At 37.9% G+C, this 22,980-nt stretch overlaps 1 protein-coding gene across 2 annotated transcripts in view; it reads left to right on the top strand.

Annotated features, from left to right (window-relative positions):
• LOC150083157 (WD repeat domain phosphoinositide-interacting protein 2-like) overlaps window positions 1–22,980 on the top strand; it is a 387,374-nt gene that overhangs the window by 116,022 nt on the left and 248,372 nt on the right. For both annotated transcript variants that reach the window (XM_090377860.1, XM_090377861.1), the window contains exon 4: window positions 4,340–4,534. In XM_090377860.1, the coding sequence (XP_090233986.1) occupies window positions 4,340–4,534 (195 nt within the window). The remainder of the gene's footprint in view (window positions 1–4,339; window positions 4,535–22,980) is intronic.

Raw genomic sequence — 22,980 nt, 5'->3', positions numbered from 1 at the left:
TCAAGCGACTCAGAAGCCTATGGCAGATATAAGTTAATCTGTAATCAGGTCACAAAGGAGGTTCGGCAGGCGAAGGCAGATTACGAGAAATCCTTGGCAAAAGATGCTAAGAAAAACAGCAGGGATTTCTTTACTTATATAAACTCTAAAAGGAAGGGGATGAATCTGATTGGTCCACTTGACATCGATGGTTCGACTGTTGATGATCCTGCTCAGATAGCAAACAAACTGAATGAGTATTTTGTATCTACATTCACACGTGAGGAATTATTAAGGTTTGAAAATGGCAGAAGGTTATCAAATTGTAGCAGGGTGCTTAATGATCTTGTAATAACTGAGAGCAAAGTGGAAGAGAAATTGTTGAAGTTAAACGTAAGAAAAGCACCTGGGGTGGATGGGATCTATCCAGTTATATTAAAGGAGGCGGCAAGGCAACTAAGCAAACCCTTAGCCATAATTATGAGAGCATCCTTGGACTCAGAGGAGGTTCCCACTGACTGGAGATGTGCAAATGTATCCCCAATTCACAAAGGGGGATCGAAGGGTGACACGAGTAATTACAGACCAGTTAGTTTAACTTCTGTTCCGGGTAAAATAATGAAGTCGCTGGTTAAAGATGCATTGCAGGATCATCTAGACAAGACTGCAGCAATAATTCAGACACAGCATGCGTTTGTTAAGGGAAAGTCTTGTCTGACAAATTTGATAGGATATTATGATGTGGTTACAAAGGAACTGGATGCAAAAAACAATTTTAATATCATATATTTGGATTTCAGGAAAGCTTTTGACACTGTTGCGCATGGAAGACTATTGTACAAATTGGAGCAGAATGGTATTAAGGGTAAGTTGCTACAATGGATAAAAGGATGGTTAAGTGCGAGAAGACAGAGGGTGGTAATCAATGGGTGCTGCTCTTGGACTAATGTTATTAGTGGAGTCCCACAGGGTTCGGTGTTAGGTCCACTGTTGTTTTGTATATTTATCAATGATATTGATGAAGGTATATCAGGCTTAATGTCGAAGTTTGCAGATGATACAAAGGTTGGCAGGGTTGTTAATGACAGTAATGGCAGTGTGCTACTGCAACAGGATCTAGATAATTTGGGCAGATGAGCTAAGAAGTGGCAACTGAAGTTTAACCTTGACAAATGCAAAGTACTGCATATGGGTAGAAATAACCCCAGAGAAACGTACCAACTGTGTGGTACTACACTTAAGGTGGTAGAAAATGAAAAAGACCTGGGAGTAATTGTGCAGTCAGATATGAAGTTCTCTGAGCAATGCAGACAGGCTGCCAGGGCAGGTCATGGGGTTTTGTCAATGATATATAGGAATTTTGCTAGCAGGGAAAAGGAGGTGATTATCCCTCTGTATAAGGCAATGGTCAGGCCACGCCTTGAGTACTGCGTACAGGTCTGGAGACCTCATTTTAGGAAGGATGTAGATTTACTTGAGCGGGTACAGAGAAGGGCAACAAGATTGGTGAGGGGAATGAAGGGATCCTCTTACCAAGAGAGGCTTAAGTTCTGCAAATTGCAGTGGCTGGAGACTAGGCACCTGCGCGGTGATCTGATTGAGGTATATAAGGCCTTGAATGGATTGAGCACGCTGAATTCTGATGGGATCCTTCCACTTGTTCAGATTACCAACCTAAGGGGGCATAAATTCAAATTAAGAAAAGACAGATGTAGAATAGATGTGCGGAAATTTGCCTTTAGCCAGCGGGTGGTTAATTGCTGGAACAAACTTCCATCTGTCGTTGTGGAAGTTGATAGCTTGAATAAATTTAAGGAGGAACTGGACAGGCATTTGGAGGGAATGGTGTGATTTTTTTTTTTTTTTTTTTTTTTGGCTGATGCTGCATAAGCTCATACATTTGCTTTCTTGCATCACATGCCACTACTACTACTACAACTTCGATATCACTTAATAAAATACAGCAATGGGCCAGCCGCAATGGCTATTGACTCTCACTGCACAAAACTGCAGCTATCCATTTTTGTAGACAGTGCAAGCTTCATCTGGACCCTGAACTTCATATCTATAATTTCTCCATCCCAGTCACTAACATGTAATGCAGATGAGTGCCATTCCTCCATGTGGTATGCATGCCACACCTTGATCCCTGTTTATATTGGTTCACACCTGCGCAGTAACCTACAGTATACCGGGTGCCATATTTCAGGACTTGCATATGGTATAGTATTAGCATGTCTAGTTTAACATTCTTGAGAGAATGCTTGTGATAGCACCAAGGTCCAATTATTATTGCACTTCTAGTCTTACCACAACAGTGGAGAAATCCATTAACCATCAATTTCCTGTTGCATTTACTTCTACTGTTTCCAAAGTAATGGAGAAATCCGTTAACCGTCAACTGTTTTTTTTTATATATAAACCCCAAACATAAAAGGCATCAAAACCTATAGTACTTAGTACCATGCATGGGTTGAAGGAGATGGGGAGGGAGGGGATGCCGGAAACTTTGCTCTGGTGACTAAACATTGGTTTCACCACTTCAAGCCTCCAATGATTGCCAGTATGGATTTCATCATTGTCAATCCACCAGTGATACATTGGCTTTTGTTACCCATCTGTGGACAAATTCAATGGAAGAGTTTGGCAAAACTCAAGCAGTTCTTGACATTTCAAAGGCTTTTTGATTGTATTTGGTATAAAGGTCTTCTAAATAAGCTTTCCATCTTATGGATTTCCAGCTGTTTTTATTTAATTGGGTATTCAATTTTTCTCTGTCACCTTTCACTGTACATGATGGTAGACAGATCTCTGTTTTCAAACTTCTCCACTAATGCTGGTGTTTCCCACAGTTCAGTTTTTTTCTCTCACTCTTTTCCTTTTATATATTAATGGTGACCCTCCATTAGCTGGAAATCCTATCCATAGTTTTGCTGGTAATAGCACATTGCATTCCATTTTACACTTTGAGGAACCATGTCCTGACCAGGTGCCTCCGTAGCCAGGTGGGAAGGAGCAGCAGTGCGTAGCACACGCTTCTTGATTAGACCGAGGTTCGAGCCCGTCACCACCAAATACGGAGGATGCGGAAAGGTCAGGGAATGACCACTGCATATCCCGGAGCAATATGGCCTTAGTTGCTAATGCTCCTAAAAAAAAAAAAAAAAAAAAAAACCAAATAAATAAATGTCCTGACCAAACAGCTTCAAATTCACAAATATCCACTACTGATTTCTTAAATGTTGATCTCCAGATAATTTGCCAGTGGGAAAAAGATAACTTATTTAATTTCAATTCATGTAAAACTTAAACCTGTCTAATATTTTGCAAAAAGAATTCTTTTGCTCCTCTACTTATCTTTGATGACTTGCAGATGTCTAGACAGGATCGCATATCTGTATTAGGGATTACCCTGACTTCTAATTTCTCTTGATGCAATTGCATCACATATATATTGCTTCTTCTGCATCTAAAAATTGTAGTTTGTCTTTTGCGCTCAGCATTACTTTTTTTCTAAACAACCACTCACTTTGTACAAATTTTAAATCTGCCCTAATATGGAATATTGTTCCCAGATCTGGAGTGGTACACCCATAACCTCTCATAGGCTTTTAGACTCCATTCAAAAGAGAGTAGTCTGGTTAATTAATGACTCATCTAACAGTCTTTCCACTCTCTGCTTCATGGACATTGTTTCTGCTGCTAGCCTTTTCTTTAGATATTTCCATAGGCACCATTCTTCTGAATTGGCTTCTCTAAATCTCCCCTTCTCTAAATCAGTCCAAACATGTACTGCAATCAGCTAACATCCTTTTCACTGTCCAACTTCAAACTCACAGAACAAACTTTTCTCTACTTCATTTATTCCCTCAACTTTCATTTTCTGGAATAACCTCCATACATATTTTCTGAAAATAACAATCTACAAAAATTTAAGTATAATATCAATAAGTCTCTTCTTTCATCTTCTGAACCTTCAACCCATTCATGGTACTAAATACTATAGGTTCTAATACCTTTTAATACTATAGGTTCTAATACCTTTTGTGTTTCTGTTTTTCATAAAAAAAAAATTAAAAAAAAACAACCATCTGCTGTTGGTGAAGTGGGTAATTTGAATAATTTTAAAGAATTAGTGAAATTCTTAGAGGGGAAGGACAGTTGATATGGAAAGCTTTTTTTTTTTTTTTCCTTGGCTGTTGCTATATGGGCTAGTTTTTTTGCCTTATTTGCTACTGCTAATACCAGTGTGTAGTTTTCATTAATAATCATTTTATATTTTTGTGTAGTAAAATTAGTCTCTTTTTTTTTTTTGATCATCCTTCACAGATTATTCTTTAATAAAATTTTCATTTTTCAGTGTTTAGTTGTATGCCTTGAAGAAAGTTTGTATATACACGACATTTGTGATATGAAGGTACTTCATATAATTAAAGATACACCTTGTAACTCAATTGGATTATGTGCACTTTCTCCAAATGCCGATAACTGTAACCTAGCTTATCCAGGTAGCAGTTCTTCAGGGGAAGTGCAAATATTTGATACTGGTCACCTGGTAAGTAATATGTAACTGTAATACAGACTTCCTTCTTTTTTTTTTTTTATCATATAGACAATTGTATTTATCAATTTCTACTGTGTCTTATTTATCAGTTTCTACCTTGCTGTGTTTATAAATTGCAATAACTGTCATTACAAAAACCTTGGAATGACTTTTTTTTTCCTTCTCATATTTCAAAAAGTTAGAATGTTTCACATTTCATTTACTTTTGGCAGGTATATTTTTAATTCCTATACATCACAAAAACACATGTGCAAAGTAGTTATAAAAATGTAGAATGGTACTTTTACTCTTTTTAATACCTCAAGATAAATAAGCATAAACATAATTTAAATTCAATATAAACTATAAACATAATTTAAATCCAATTATTGTATTTTAATAAGAAGAATATAGGATTTAAAATACACTCATTTTAACTTTAAATATAATATTTCTGTTAATTTTGAGAAAGAATCCTTTAAACTCATTAAGGACTTGTTCAATGCTGTATACCTATATAAATAATTGCAAATTTTCTAGTTGGTATGCAAAAAATGATAACAGGAGGCACTATTATAAGATCAAGAAAGTATCATTAGAAACAGAAGTATTGTTATAAAAAAAAAAAAAAAAAAAATTCACCCAATGAACTGTACAACCAAAAAATCTGGGCTGCAATTAGCTGAAAAAAAACAAACAAAATCAAAACTCCATCTTAAGTAATGGTGTTTTTGACTTACTTGATGCCATAAAGTTTTTTTTTTTTGTGATTAAACTTTTCCAGTTAAAAAAAATACTTATATTAATGGACAAAGCCATAGGTTGTCCATTTTATAGAGGCAGTCAGCAACTTGCAAGAGAGGGACAGGAAGGAATGGAAAGGTTGATGTCATAGTGGATGCATAGTATCGGCTTTTTGTTTGGACATATATGTGTGTGTGTATGTACCTGTTGTGGGGTAGCACCTGGAATTACAGTTCAATTCTGTGATGTAATTCACAGATTTCATCACATCTTTGCCCTTCTCTGCACCCATTCCAGCAGAATGGGTGCAGAGAAGGGCAAAGAAATTGATCAAGGGAATAAAAGGGAAGTCTTACCAAGAAAGGCTTGCCAAGTTCTGCAAATGGACAGGTATTTCGAACGAACGGAGGGGTGAAATGGAAGTGGTTTTTTTTTTTTTTTTTGGCTGATGCTGCATAAGCTTGCTTTCTTGCATCATATGCCTCTACTAATGCTAATGCTAAAAATTGCAGTGTCTGGAGACTAGGCACTTGCAAAGTGATCTGATTGAGGTGGTTAAAGCTTTGAATGGATTGAGCAGGTTCAGTGCTTGTGGCATTCTTCCTCTTGCTAAGACTAAGATGGGAAATTTTTACTTGAGGGGCATAAATTAAAATTGAAGGATGGTTGTAGGGTAGATGTGCAGAGATTTGACTTTTATTTATTTATTTATTTTTTTGTTTGATGATTTATAAGCTTGCTTTCTTACATTATATGCCACTACTAATACAAACTCTGTTAAAAAAAAAAAAAGAGGCCAGCATGTGAGTAGAATGTTTTTTGTGATTTTGTATCGTTGCATTATGTTTCTGTGTTGATTGGCCTCAATACCAGTGAAAGCATGAATGCTAGGATGGCCACTTCCAATTTCTGTCCCGAACCACAAGGAGATTAGCTAACGTCTTCAGTTCTAATGTCCATGGATGGAAGAGAATCCCGCACCCACTGGAGGGAGTGCAATACCAGTCGGTGCCAGCAATCACATGATCAAGGCTGTCCAAGCCTTAACCACCAGCAAAAAAATACAGTTAATTACAGACTAACAATTAAGTTACAACTAAGTACTAATTGCAGCAAATGAGGAGGTGCAAGTTCAAATAATTACAATGGACAAGGGATAAAAAAACAATAGATTGTCAGGCGAATCCATTAAGTGTGATCAGAATATGGGGGAAGTCTTCATGTACTCCACAGAGGCAGAGTTCTATTGTAGAGAGGTTGAAGTAGTACAGCTTGGAGTTGAGCGATCCATGCTCAGTCAATATAAAACAAGTGTGCAGACTAGGAGTGAGCTTGCTGAATAAAATAGCAGTTGAGAAGAATGGGAATGCTGTTCTGCCTTTTGTAGAAGAGTTTCAGTGAGCTTGTCATCTTTCAGTTAAGACTTGCAGACATCATGTTTTCTCCTGTTTTTGAGGGGCTTCTGGTATCAATGGATATGCCATCAAATTCTGTGATGTGACCTTTTTTGATGTTATAGGATAGTTCTCTGTATACTAAGAATAAATTCAGGGGTAGACAACCAGTAATAATTTGGAGGGCAGAAATGCAGACTGTGTGGCATGCACATGTCATGACCAGTACAAATGTCATCACATGTGCATGCTGCACTGCACAATCCATCCAGTATGAAGGATCTCTGGATGGATTTGAGCTAGTCTTGGCCCCAGCCTCATAGGTGGCAATGAGTAGTACAATTTTTTTTCACTCTAGATATGAGATGTGTAAGTGGAAGGAAAGTTTATTGTCCAGCATGAGCCCAAGATACTTTGTAGTGGCAATGACAGGAATATAGCAATTACACAGCTTTATAATAGGAGTCTAGGGAGGAAGAAATGATGCCCTTGAAGACCATAGCAGAAGTTTTGTCCAGTGAGATTTTAAGTTTGTTGGAGAATGTCCCATTTTGGAGTTCATTCAGAACAGCAATCATTCTCAAGTTGAGAACGGAAATTTACACAGAAAAATAATGCCAGGTCATCTGCAAACACAAGGGATAAGTAATTGTCAAAGATTTTGATGAGCCATTGATTGATAATCATGTTCCATTGTAGAGGTTATAAGACAGATCCATGGGGCAGCCACAATGAATTTGTTGAATAGAAGGATTGTAATTCAAAGTCACAGTGACATACCTGTTACAGACGTAATCTCTAATGGTGTCAAAAAGTTTCTAAGGACATCTTAGGAGTCTGAGACATTCCAGGATGCTCTCTCACCAATGGGAGTCAAAGGCACCCTTGAAGTCAACAAAAACAACCAGGGTGTATTTATGGGTTGTGAGATGGATACAGTGCATAAATTTGATGAGTCCGTCTTCAGTGATAAGTCCTGGAGTAAAGCCAAATTAATTAGATGCCATTGAAACTGAGTTTTGAAGTAGTTGATTGATTCTGGAGGACAGAAGTTTTTCAAGGGCCTTCCCTAAGACAATAAGAAAGTAAGGCAATTGGTGTGTATGACCATGGAGAGTTGGGTGGTTTTCCAGGTTTTTGAATAATTTTAAGGAGTGCATATTTCCAGAAGATGGGGAAGGGGCCTTGAGATAAGCATTTTTTTGTACAGGTTGATGAGAATCAATGGGAAGATCAAGAAGCGCTTAGAGATAAATTGTCCCACAATACCATTAGGACCCGGACATTTCTTGGGTCATATTTTGGCTACAGCAATTTTAACCTCATTGAGGGAGAATAATTCTGTAAGGTCTTCTGAGTTTCAAATACCAGAAACTACTTCAAGTTTCTGGTATTTGAATGCTCAGCTGAGTCAAAGAAGGGGTTATTATCAGATCAGGAAATAAGGAGTCTAAAATGGATTTGATAATGTAGTGCCAAGAGACTGCTTTAGTTTAATTGGAAATGACATTACTGTGGATAATAGGGGAGTTTAGTTTGTTCCTAGCAATCTTGTAGATTGCTGTTACCAGAGCTAGAGACTAACCTCCAGACTTACTCCAAGTGACTTTGTTCTTGATAATGGACTTTCCATATGCCTTTTTGAGATTGTGATTGTGATTTCTTAATCTAGAGACTGTCTTTGTGCTGTTTAGCTCTGTGTCGTTGGTTAATTCCTTCTTGGATGGTGAACTTTGTGCCATGCCAGGGTGAGCTCAGGTGTCCACCAGCAGTTGATCTTAGTGTGACAAGATTTCAGTAAGCCAGTCGACCTTACAGTTGAAATGATAGTGACCTGGATAGCAGTGGCAAATTCGGTAGAAGCCAAGGAGTCATTGCTGTTCAGCGACTTAACATTGTGAGAAGGTTATGGAAAACTGTTCCCAGTTTACTGATGCTATTTGGGATTCCTTTAGAGTACCAAGTAGGATAACTATGACTCAGTGATCCTCAGATCATCGAGTCAAGTTTTCATCAAGAACCTCCCATGAGGTTACAAAGGAATTCAGTGAATGGGTGGTTATCAATGTTAGATAAGCCTTGATTAGTATCGGTAAGGGTATCAAATCCACGTGTTGGACAAGTTTTGCAGCTCCCGCAAACGCAGGGTTTTAATTATATTTAGCCACTTTATTGACTTAATTGTTAGATTAAATTATTATTATTTTTTTATTTATTTTAAATTTAGATAGCGCGATTTGGAAAGTAAATAATACCTCATGTCCGTAGATTAACCGTTCGTAACTTGCCGCCATTGTTATACGATATGTATACACCGAACTAAATAGTGTAAGGTTTAATGGAAAACGAGATAGCGAGTATAGTAGTATCAATAAATCAGTAAAATTTATTAATCTTATTAAATTTCATTGTCACAGTGGCCACAGACAGGGGAATTCTGACTGCACTCTCTGGCAATATGGCCATATTTATGACAGTTAAAGCACTTCTGTTACAGGAAAGAATTCCCTGAATTTGTGGTCCAGCCATCATAGATTCTTTGCTGTCCTTGTAGGTTTTTCCAAATTCTGGGTGACACTTCCACAATGACATTGAATTGCCCATTTCTTTTGTTTTTTGTCCCTCTTTTTAGAAGAAATTCTTTGGCACATCCAGTTCCATTATATTGATAAAGTTTTAGTTCTAGAAATCTAACATAAGATCTCTTTCCAGAGTTGTCTCAGGGATGTCAAATATAATAATGTTGGGGTTTCTGCCCCTTGGCTTTTCTGTTTGCAGTCCCAGTTTTACTACCTCTGGGTTGGTTTCAATCTTTTTAACATCCTCTTTATTTGTTACTTCAATTAAAATTCCATTATCTTTTATTTTTCTCATATTATTCACTTTTATTTCTTTCAAATGAGGTTTTAATTTTATCATGACAGTATCCCTGACTGCCTCGCTGGATTTGTATGTAGAGTCAGGCCTAGCCTTTATAATGATTATGTTTGTTTCTTTTGCCTTTGGTATTTCCTTAGTCTTATTATTGGTTTGTTTAGTTTGTGATGAATCTGCTTTGGTGGCCCTTTCTACTTGGGCGTAAGTCAAAGTATTTATTTCTTTATAATTATTCTTCTCTTCAGTCACCGTTTCTACTTTTGCTTTCAATACTTTGTTTTCTGTATTAAGTTCAACCACTCTATGTTCCAAGACAGACCAGCAGTTCACTATTTATTGCAAATAGTTACATCTGCAATAAGATTACATCTGCAATCTTGTTGCAGATGTAATCTTATTTGTCTGTTTATAAACTCTTCTAGGAACAGTTTCATTTCTTTAATTTGTCTTATGGGATCCTCTATTTATTATTATTATTATTATATTATTATAAAATTATTATTATTATTATATTATATATTATTATTATAAAAAAAAAATTCCCATGTTACCCTGAGTATGAGAGAGAGAGAGAGAGAGAGAGAGAGAGAGAGAGAGAGAGTAGAAGGAAATCACCAAGAAATAGAAGAATGTGATATCCAGCTCAGGACCCTGGGTGTGCCAAGCCCATACTCACCAGATGTGAGTCCCTGGGGATATTTTTGATTTACAAGCTGAAATTTCCTCTCCTCCTCTGTTTTTTTGTTACCCGTGGCTCTAAATTATCATTCTCCTTTTAATCTGTATTTTCTACCTGGTTTTTGCCTTTTCTAGCACGTTTTACACTAAGGTGGCAAGATTCTAAGTCTTCGTTTGTAATTTCTTCATTGTTTAGTACCTCTATCCCACAATCAGGCAGGTCCTTCAAGTCATTATCACGATCGATATTTTTAGATTTTTCAGTTTTTTCCCTTGAGTTTTGGTCTTTGCCAGTCATTTTGCTGTTATTATAATGTTAATTATATATATCCAGGGGAGTAATTTAAGGTATATTTATCGTTGTGGGCCTATTAAAACCCAAGAGCAACGTTTTCCGGTTTTGGCAGGAAAACAATCACACACAAAGAAAGATACTCTTATATGCAAGAATATGCTTAATCTAAGCATATTCTTGAGGAATTTTGAGGCGTTGCAATATCAAAATCGGCAGTAGTAGGATCGCTAATGCTGTAACAATCATACTGCACGTAAACACATTCAAAAAACCAACACTCGCTAAAAACAACTATAACTAACAAGCTTTCCTGAATAATACTAGTTGTTTTCATCTGTACACAACATGAAGAATCCAAGTTCTATGGTTTTTGAAGCCGGAAAATCCAAGAAATCCTCCCTGCCGCCTTCGATCACTATCTGCCATTTACATCAAGTGGAGCTTCTTGCAGATGCGTCCGTTCACCTCCGCGATCACAGTGCCCTCCACCTCCGCGATCACAGTGCCCTCCACAGTCATACATAAACATTATGACCTGATTTCAACCCTGAGGTTTTAAGTTTAATTCATTTAAATGCCCTGTAATATTTACAACAAAAGCAAAATCCTGAAACCAGTTCTTATCATTAAGTTGTTCTGGTCACTCTCCTTTCATTTCTAAAAACATTTTGATTTCTTGGCGTAGTGCCCAAAATTGCTTCAAAACCTTGACAGGAAAGCCAGCTAATTTCTGTATAATAAAGTAAACCTTCCTGCTCACTTTCAATTTCTAAGAGTAATGAAGAAAACTGCCATTGATTCAAACCTCAGGAATGAATAAAATTCACTGTTTTCTTAAAGTTCAGCACGTGTTCCATTCTCACTGCTTTTTAGCATAACGCTTTCTGATGTGTTGTGCTCAAACATGCAGCAAACATGATGAAACTTACCATCAGGAGCAATTTCATTCTGCTTAGCCAATAATTTAGCTATAAATCCATTTGTCTTCCCTGTCATTGCTGCTGCACCATCTGTAGCCACGCACATTAGTTTTGATAATGGAAGATTATACTTTTCTAAAAGTCCATATACTTCCTTAAAAAACTTCTTCACCTTTTGTAGTGTAATTAAGAAAAAGAATATGAAGCAATTCTTCATTCACAGTATGATTTTCATCACATGCATGAATAAATACGGCTACTTGAGCCAGTCCTCTAATATCAGTACTTTCATCGACAATCAAAAAAGTCAAGACAATTTTCCATTTTTTCTTTAAGTTTTCCACTGATTTCAGCGACAATTTCATCAGTTCTTTCTATAGCAGTATTTTGTGATAATGAAATGTTCTGAATGGTTTTAACTTTTTCAGGACAAAGAATTTCAGAAACTTTCACCATACACTACTTTTCAAATTCACCTTCACTAAAACACTTTGAATGTTTAGCTAAGAGTTCTGAAATAACATAACTAGCTTTGACTACACTCGCACTGTCTTCACAGATTTTTGTAAATACTTTTTGTTTTTGAATTGTAGACGTCAAATTTCCTAATATATCTTCTCTTATTTTACTCAAGTATTGATCATACACAGAACAGTGTATTTCGTAATGGCATTTTAAATTATATTCCTTGGGGACACTAATATTGTGTCTACAAATTAAACATAAAATCTTGTAGTTTACATCAGAAAAGAAATAATCTTGTTCGCATTTTGTTGGAAAAATTCTGTGTATTCTTCTTTTCTTACTGCTCCTAGAATGTGACATGATTGATACCCTTCCTATAAGATAAAATTAAAAATAAATAAGTTTGGATCAATTAAATGAAAATTGGTGATGGAAAATAATTTCATATTTCTAGTTAGAAAGAGACAGAAAGGGGAACAGCAGTTGGAGAGGGGGAGTGCTGCCTCACCTACTTAAAGGGCATGTATAAACCCCGGTCAAAAGAGAATTTTATGATTTTTTGTTTTAAAATGAAATATTATCCGTATTTTATTGTATTTTTATTATTTTTGTTGAATATTTCCCAATTAAATTTTAATCTGGTTCGGGCTGCACTCGGGGGTGTTGTAATCCATGTGTTTGACACCTCTGCCTTAGAGCATAAATATAGTCTTAGCCACCCATTCCCACACAAAATTCAAATCTGATTGACAGAACTTAGAGAAAAATCACATGAAGTAATCTTTCATTGGATTCCAGGACATAGGGATATCCCAGGCAATGGATGTTCTCATTGAGCAGCAAAAGACACAACAAACTGAGATACCTCATCCTATCAGGAACCATATGTTGATTACAAATCTGCCATAAAATAAGCTTGTAAACAACATGGTTACACACTTGCTAACCATCCTTAGATTCAAGGGAGGTCCTCATGCACTAGAGATGTGCAGATGTATCCTCAATTCACAAAGGGGGATTCAAAGGGTGACACAAATAATTATAGACCTGTTAGTTTAGCTTTGCACTTCAGCCCTGCAGGAATGCAAAGCTGCATGCAACCGGATGTATCCACAGGTTGTGGATAGTGGGTCAGCCACCAGATGTGGTAGTTTGCTGCAAAATAAGCAGGGGACACTCTGTCGAATAAGCAGTCACAGACAAGCAATGGCAGGGATAGCAGGTTGTGGTGGGCTGCCGGGTGGGCATCAATAGCTCCATGAAAAGATAGAATGGCCCATGATGTCCCTGTGACATCATAGCCTGGGAAGGCAGTCCATTAGGTGAAGGAAACACCAAAATATAACCAAGAGCATCAGGCCTGGCCAGCCAGCCAGCTTGTAAATTCAGCTAGACATATTCAACATGGAGGAACGACAACTATGAGGGCTATTATGAGGGATATTATAAACGATATTATGAGGGCTAGGGCGTACCCCATAAGTGACATGCTGCAGCAGACTCTGGCTGTAGTGGAAAATAATCAATGGCAAAAACCCAAAGATAACAGAAGGACCAAATATAAGAGGACAAAGGTCAGAGTGGGATCGATTAATGTAGGAACAATGACCAGGAATGGAACTTTACAGGGATGGGATACACTTAAATAGAAAGGGTGCAAGAATATTTGCTGATGCTATCGAGGCAGTGTTAGGTGGGTCGAAAACTGCTAGCTTGGGGGGAGACAAAGACCAATAGATTGACAGTAGCCACTGGCAGAGGTGAAAGAGATTCTTGCACTGCTTCTATTAGAATGAGCAGAAGCCTGAAAAACAAGATGCATGATATTTCAGAGACTGCTGGGAGCCATTGCGGCACAAGTAAACACATGGGTTGTGTTAGGGTAGCTAAGAATAGAAACAGGTGCAGGTATACTTGCGTGTACAGCAATGCTAGGAGTTTAGTAAATAAATTTGATGAATTTGAGGTATTGCTCAAAACATCAAAGGCAGATATTGTTGAGATATCAGAGACATGGTGTCACACAGATATAAGGGATGCAGAACTGGAATTTGGGGAGTACAATGTCTACAGAAAGGATAGACAGGATAGGAAGGGGGGAGGGGTTATGCTATTAGTTAAGAAACACATAAAAACCAAGGAAGTGAAGCCAGTCGACATCGCTGGACAGTGCAGTGTTGAGTCAGTTTGGTGTGACATAAGCATTGGGAGATCAAAATTGAGAGTAGGAGTGTGCTATAGGCCTAATGACTCTGATGAGTATAATAAGAAACTGTACAGGGAAATAGAGTGGGCCAGTAAATCAGAGAGTCTTATAATGGGAGATTTTAATTTCCCAGATATTGACTGGAATTTGGGGGCTGGTCACTCACACACTAGCAGGGCTTTTGTGGATTTATTGGATGATTGTTTTCTACATCAGCATGTTCGGGAGGCAACTAGAGGGAGTAATACTCTTGATTTGATTATCAGCAGTGATTCTTCATGGATTAAGAATCTGCAGATAAATAAACCACTAGGTGGCAGTGATCACAGTGTGCTGAAGTGGGATTTACTCAAAGAGGTAACTACCATTAGGGGTAAAGGGAAGGGTTATTGCTTCCGTAAAGGCGACTACGATGGACTGAGACAGTATTTAAATTCTATACAGTGGGACCAACTGATGATGTTACCAACAGCAAATTCAAAATGGGAAGCATTCAAAGAATTAATCTTGGAAGCTACTAGGCTTTACATACCAACTAAGAAATATTGTTCAAGGTTTAGGCCAAAATGGATGTCAGATGAACTAATGAGGCATATGGCAGAGAAGAAAAATGCATGGGATACTTACAAATTAACACATGACACAGAAGCCTATGATAGATACAAGTTGATATGCAACCAAGTTACAAAGGAGGTTAGGCAGGCGAAGGCAGATTACGAGAAATCCTTGGCAAGGGATGCAAAGAAAAACAGCAAAGAGTTCTTTACTTATGTAAACTCTAGAAGGAAGGGGATGAATCAGATTGGTCCACTTGATATTGATGGGTCAACTGTTGATGACCCTGCTCAGGTAGCTAACAAAATAAATGAATATTTTGTATCGACATTCACACATGAGGAGTTATTCAGCGAGGGGAATGCCAGAGGTGTATTCAACTCTAGCAGTAAGCTACAGAATCTTGAAATAACTGGGAGTAAAATGGAGGAGAAACTGTTGATGATAAACACAAGAAAGGCACCTGGGGTGGATGGGATCTATCCAGTTATATTAAAGGAGGCAGCAAAGGAAGTAAGCAAACCCTTAGCCATAATTATGAGAGCTTCCTTGGACTCAGAGGAGGAACCCATAGACTGGAAATGTGCAAATGTGACCCCAATTCACAAAGGAGGATCAAAGGCTGACACAAGTAATTATAGACCTGTGAGCTTAACTTCTGTTCCAGGAAAATTAATGGAGGCACTGGTTAAAGATGCACTGCAGGATCATTTAGACAAGACTTCAGTTATAGCTCGGACACTGCATGGTTTTGTTAAGGGGAAGTCTTGCCGGACCAATTTGATTGGATATTATGATGCAGTCACAAAAGAACTGGATGCAGAGAATAGCTTTGATATTATATACTTGGATCTTAGAAAGGCTTTTGATACTGTTGCACATGGAAGACTGCTACACAAATTGGAGCAGTGTGACATTGGAGGCAAATTGCTGCTATGGATAAAGGGGCGGTTGAGGGGGAGAAGACAGAGAGTGGTAATCAATGGACACTGCTCATCGTGGACTAATGTTATTAGTGGAGTCCCTCAGGGCTCAGTGTTGGGTCCATTATTGTTTTCTGTATTTATAAATGATATTGATGATGGTATATCAAGCTTAATGTCCAAGTTTGCAGACGATACAAAGGTTGGCAGGGTTGTCAAGGACACTACTGACACTATGCTGCTGCAACAGGATCTGGAAAGGTTGAGCAGATGGGCTGAGAGGTGGCAAATGAAGTTTAACATTGACAAATGTAAAGTACTACACATGGGAAACAGCAACCCCAGAGCAACGTATCAACTCTGTGGTACTACACTGACAGTGGTAGAGAATGAAAGGGACTTGGGGGTGGTTGTGCAGGCAGATATGAAGTTCTCTGAGCAGTGCAGATGGGCTGCAAGAGTAGCTCATGGAGTATTGTCAATGATATACAGGAATTTTTCCAGCAGGGATAAGGAGGTGATTATTCCCCTCCTTATATTGGTATAAGGCAATGGTCAGGCCACACCTAGAGTACTCTATACAGGTCTGGAGGCCTCGTTTCAAGAAAGATGTAGAGCTGCTGGAACGAGTGCAGAGAAGGGCAACAAGATTAGTGAATGGAACAAAGGGGTGCTCTTACGAAGAAAGGCTTAAGTTTTGCAAATTACAGTGTCTGGAGACTAGGCACCAGCGAGGTGATCTGATGGAGGTGTATAAAGCCTTGAATGGTTTGAGCATGCTCAATGCTGATGGGATTCTTCCTCTAGCTCAGAATAATCACCTGAGAGGGCATAAATTCAAATTGAGGAAAGACAGATGTAGGATAGACGTGCGGAAATTTGCCTTTAGCCAGCGGGTGGTTGGTTGGTGGAACAGACTTCCATCCCTTGTAGTGGAGGTTGATAGCCTAAATAAGTTTAAGGCTCAGCTGGACAGGTATTTTGAACGAACAGAGGGGTGAAGTGGAAGTGGGTTTTTTTTTTTTTTTGGCTGATGCTGCATAAGCTTGCTTTCTTGCATCAAATGCCTCTACTAATGCTAATGCTAACTTGTGGAAGTTATGAAGAAAAGGAAAATCAATGTATTGTGTGCCCAGGAAACCAAATGGAGAGGGATGAGGAGGAAAGAACTATCTGACAGCTTGAAATTAATATACTATGGCACGGAGAATAGGAGGAATGGAGTAGGAGTTGTGGTTGAAGATAATCTAAAGGATGCAGTAGTGGAAGTGTGCAGGAAAAGTGACTTACTAATTAAAATTAAACTGTTATTGACTGACAAATGTGTGCTGAATATTATTAGCGCTTACACCCCACAGGCAGGATGTGATGTAGAATAGAAGGGTGCCTTTTATGAGGACCTGGATGAGGTGATCAACAGCACACTTGACGAGGAAGGAATAATCATCCGAGCAAACCTCAATGGACATGTAAGCCAGAGAACCCAAGGCTACCCTGTGGTCCATTGCAACTTTGGATGAAGTGAGCAAAATGCAGATGGAGAAAGGATCCTGGGGATGGCTATGGCTCATGAATTGTGGATAGCTAATACCCAGTACAAGAAGAGAGACCAACACTTTATTACATACTATAGTGGTGAGCATAGTACTTAGGTCGACTACATGATTTTGAGAGTCAAAAATAAGAAATGGTGCCAAGACTGCCAAGTCATCCAGGGAGAAAGCTTTATTCAATCAACACAGACTCCTGGTATGCGACCTCATTATTGAAGGAACTTGCTAAGGCTTTCACAAGAAGTTTGAGGAGTGGTTTAGGCTACAATAACATGAGCCTAAACTGTGACTGCAGGAGCTGCTCCTACAGGCTTTTAGAGAAATCAAGGAGGATCCAAACCTGATGATTGTGAACCAAATATGGAACATGGCCCAGATAGAGATTATGAAGGGAGGAGAAGAAATTCCTTACTTAAGGAAGGAAAATCATTTTTCATATTTATGTTAAACTTTTTGTAATTAATTTTTAATTATTTTTTAAATTCTGTTCAATTGATTTTTTAATTTTCAGTATATTTTAATTATTTTGCGTTAATGTTTTATTTGTTTTAATTTCTGGAGAGTGTCATACGGAAGTGTTCTATGTATCATATTGAGGTTAACTTCTCTTATTCTTTTACAAATATTGAAATCAACATAGAACATATTGAGCACCATGGCTCTGGTTTATACTGTTGAAAACAGAAAATGTAAACAGGAGATGGAAAGAGTTTTTCGAAGGGATCATGAATATTAAAACAGTCGCTGGAGAAGAACAGGAACTAGACAGCAGACAGCATGATGAGGATGCTGAGGATGCAGCATCTGGAGACTTAGGCACCTGCGAAGTGATCTGATTGAGGTGTATAAGGCCTTGAATGGTTTGAGCAGGCTCAATGTTGATGGGATACCTCCGCTTACTCAGGTTAAGATCCGAGGGGGCATAGATTCAAATTGAGGAAAGACAGTTGTAGAATAGATGTGTGGAAGTATACCTTTAGCCAGCGTGTAGTTGATTGCTGGAACAGCCTTCCATCTGTTGTTATGGAAGTTGATAGCTTAAATAAATTTAAGGCTTAACTAGACAAACATTTGGAGTGACCGGATGGGTGAAACGGTAAAGTTTTTTTTGGCTGATGCTATATAAGCCTCAACTAAAGCTAATGCTAATAAAGGAAGAAGAAGTTTTGCTAGCATTGCATAGTATGAAGTCAGGGAATGCAGCAGGGCCTGATGTGATACAAATTAAAATTTTCAAGGGGTTAGGACAGAGAGCAGTCCCATTTATGATGAGGGTAATGAATAAAATAATGAGCTGCCAAGGTACCAGATGCTTGGAGGGAGAGTCTTATAGTACTGATATATAAAAGGAAAGGAGACATACAAGGCTGCAACAACTATAGACCTATAAAACTAATGAGCCAAACAATGAAGTGGTTAGAGAGGGTTGTCGAAAGAAGACTGAGAGTTAAACTGCAACTGCAAGACCAGATTACCAAGAACCAGCTTGGCTTTATGAAGGGGAGAAGCACTACTGATGGAATATTTATTTCAAGGGAAGTGTAGGGAGAAAGAGCAAGCTCTCCACTTGCAAAAATCCAAATAAATTATGTCAAAATTGTTCCCTACATCCAGCTCGTGAGTAACAGTGTCAAAATAAGTTAGTTAATTAAACGCCATTTTCAGTTAGTTAAACATGATTTTCCCTTAACAAAACCAAACCATGTTGTGTTATTCAGAAGGCCATATCTATCTAAATGTCCCCAAATTGCACTCTTAATCATCGCCTCTAAGACTTTCCCTACCATTGAAGTCAGGCTAACTGGTCTGTAGTTACGGACCTCTCTTACAACCACCTTTATGTATTGTTTATATGTTGGCACTTCTCCAATCCAAAGGAGTATCTCTGAGTTCAAAGATTCTCTCATAATTAACTTCAATCATTCAATATACTGTACTCCCTGGCAGCCTGCCTCAAAATTACTGGGCATATGCCTTACTTGCCTATATGCTCAAGTTTTTCTAATATTCATCTGTAATTTTGAAATCACTAAGTTCGTATCACTCAGTCTCCCTTGCACAGCCTCTTCTCAGCATGAAGGGTCTTCCTTCAGTGCAAAGTACCTGTTTAATTCATCAGCAATATCAGCTGGGTTGTCTAAGACTTTCTGATACCCAGTGCATTCTCATACACTGGCTCTCTAACCTTATCTGTGGTTCTATTAGAAATTGGCTTGTATGTGTTGTAGGCTTCAGTAGTTTTCATCCTTCTGTAACTATCCCATGTTGTCTTTCTGCTCAATTTGATTGGCCAGCTCCGCAATCATCCATTTTGGCATCTTCCTCCTGCAATATTTTCTTGATGATATGTATGCATTCATTGTTTCTGTGATTTTTGCTTTAAAGGTATTCCAGAATTCAAGTGTATTTGCCCTCACTCTGCAATTCCCCTAGTATGGCAGTAGATGCCATATTGAGCATTACACTGTCAATATCCCTCTCTTATGAAAATAAAACCTATGCCTTTACCTTTAATTATTACAACATCTTTCTTCGTCATCCAACTGATGGACTGTGTGATCACTACCTGCCAATGGTTCCTGTATTTCAAACTCTGTGATGTCATCTAATTCGTGAGTAATGATGAGTGAGTAATGATTCGTGAGTAATACTATGGGCAAGAATATTCTTGCCCATAGTATTTTTCTAACATGCTTAACAAATAATAATCTAGTTTATTTAGAAAACTTTTTCACCAACGTAAATTTCTCTCCCACTTATTCCAGAAGATAGTAGTAGTAGTAGTGGCATGTGATGTAAGAAAGCAGTGTATGAGCTTATACAGTATCAGCCAAAAAAAAAAATTCACACAACCATTCCCTCTAATTGTTTGTCCAGTTTCTCCTTAAATTTATTGAATATATCAACTTCCACAACGACAGATGGAAGTTTGTTCCAGCAATTAACCACCCGCTGGCTAAAGGCAAATTTCCACACATCTATTCTACATCTGTCTTTCCTTAATTTGAATTTATGCCCCCTTAGGTTCGTAATCTGAACAAGTGGAAGAATCCCATCAGAATTCAGCGTGCTCAACCCATTCAAGGCCTTATACACCTCAATTAGATCACCACACAGGTGCCTAGTCTCCAGCCATTGCAATTTGCAGAACTTAAGCCTCTCTTGGTGAGAGGATCCCTTCATTCCCCTCACCAATCGTGTTTGCCCTTCTCTGTACATGATCAAGCAAATCTACATTCTTCCTAAAATGAGGCCTCCAGACCTGTACGCACTACTCAAGGCATGGCCTGACCATTGCCTTATACAGAGGGACAATCACCTTTTCCCTGCTGGCAAAATTCCTATATATCATTGACAAAACCCCATGGCAGCCTGTCTGCATTGCTCAGAAAACTTCATATCTGACTGCACAATTACTCTCAGTTTTTTTTCATTTTCTACCACCTTAAGTGTAGTACCACACAGTTGGTGCACTTCTCTGGGGTTATTTCTACCCATATGCAGTACTTTGCATTTGTCAAGGTTAAACTTCAGTTACCACTTCTCAGCCCATCTGCCCAAATTTTCAAGATCCTGTTGCAGTAGCACACTGCCATTACTGTCATTACAACCCTGCCAACTTTGTATCATCTGCAAACTTCAACACTAAGCCTGATATACCTTCATCAATATCATTGATAAATATACAAAACAACAGTGGACCCAACACCAAACCCTGTGGGACTTCACTATAACATTAGTCCAGAAGAGTAGCACCCATTGATTACCACCCTCTGTCTTCTCCCACTCAACCATCCTTTTATCCACTATAGCAATTTACCCTTAATACCATTCTGCTCCAATTTGTACAGTAGTCTTCCATGTGCAACAATGTCAAAAGCTTTCCAGAAATCCAAGTATATGATATCAAAATTATATTTTCCATCCAGTTCCTTTGTAACCACATCATAATAACCAATCAAATTTGTCAGACAAGACTTTTCCTTAACAAACCCATGCTGTGTCTGAATTATTGCTGCAGCCTTGTCTAGATGATCTGTAATGCTTTTTTAATCAGTGACTTCATTATTTTACCCGGAACAGAAGTTAAACTAACTGGTCTGTAATTACTCGTGTCACCCTTCGATCCCCCTTTGTGAATTGGACATTTGCACATCTCCAGTCTGTGGGGACCTCCCCTGAGTCCAAGGATGCTCTCATAATTATGGCTAAGGGTTTGCTTACTTCCTTTGCCACCCCCTTTAATATAACTGAATAGATCCCATCCACCCCAGGTGCCTTTCTTATGTTTAATTTCAATTTCTCCTCCACTTTGCTCTCAGTTATTACAAAATAATTAAGCACCCAGCTACAATTTGATAACCTTCTGGCATTTTCAAACCTTAATAACTCCTCATGTGTGAATGTAGAAGCAAAATACTCATTCAGTTTGTTGGTAACATCATCAGTTGATCCCATTGTACAGAATTTAAAAACTGTCTGAGATCACTGTACTCCATTATGGAAACAAAAACCCTTTCCTTTACCCCTGATGGTAATTATATCTTTAAGTAAATCCTACATCAATACACTGTGATCACTGCCACCTAGTGGTTCCTTTATCTGCAAATTCTTAATACACGAATGATCACTGCTAATAACCAGATCAAGAGTATTACCCTCTCTGGTTGCCTCTCGAATATGCTGCTGCAGAAAACAGTCATCCAATAAATCCACAAACGTTTTACTAGTGTGAGAGTGACCAACCCACAAGTTCCTGTCAATATCTGGGAAGTTAAAATCCCCCATTATAAGACATTCTGATTTGCTAGCCCACTCTATTTCTATATACAATTGTTCATTGTACTCATTCGAGTCATTAGGCTTATAACACACTCCTACTCTTATTTTTGCTGTCGCAGTTCTTATGTCACATCAAACTGACTCAACAGTGGACTGTTCATCTATATGAACTGGAAGCACTTCTTTTGAGGTTGTTACAAAAGAACTGGATTCATTGCTACTATTTTTCTTTGTGTTCTCAGCCAAAGACTGGTTGTAATCTGCCTTATCATGCCTAACTCTCTTAGTAACTCATCTGCAGGCCAATTTATACTTAAAGTGTCTTCTATGTTAAGTAAAATCATGTAAACCATGATTGTAAAATCATGGGATGATTTTACAGTCATCTCATGCATATTTCTTCTCTACTTCTAGTCTCACCATTTCATTGTTTACACAAACATTGTACCACAGACTGACAACTGTATGTAGTCATTCTTCCTTTATAATCTTAATTACGATAGGATATTAAAAGTTATTGATAGGTTTTTGCAGTGCAAGTAAAATTTTTTACATTTTAATTCTAAATCCATTGAAGAATATCCATAAGAGGGGGCATCGGAATGTTGGCTTCTTTTTGATATGACTCTTTTTATCAATATCACCTACAATTTTATATTATTAACACTCAACTCATTTTTCAACTAAACTGTCATTGAAGCATTGGCAGTTAGTACATTTCATTTTGAGGTGGGGGTGTTCACAATTCCTCTTTACACAAAAAGTATTATTTTTTGCAGCAGAGATTCTCAGATTTTGATTTTTCTTCATAATTATAAAGTTTTATTGTATTTCTTCTTGTAATTTAATTTTACACTAACATTGCTTAGAATGCAGTGATGACTTAAAATCTTCGTGGAAAAATTGTTTGTGAGCCTCTAGAAATCTTAAGCAAATTTTTGTTTCAATATAATTTGAGATTTTTTACCTTCTTTTATAGCTTGAAAATTAACAACTAGACAATTTGGGCAACTTGGAAGTACTCAGTTTTGAAAAAAAATACAGACATATAGTTACATTTATGATA

This window comes from Mastigoproctus giganteus, chromosome 7 (assembly GCF_048544385.1).
Source record: "Mastigoproctus giganteus isolate SK-2022 chromosome 7, ASM4854438v1, whole genome shotgun sequence".
Classification (NCBI taxonomy): domain Eukaryota; kingdom Metazoa; phylum Arthropoda; class Arachnida; order Uropygi; family Thelyphonidae; genus Mastigoproctus; species Mastigoproctus giganteus.
Note: the sequence above shows the minus strand (reverse complement) of the source record. Positions and strands in the feature narration are given on the sequence as shown.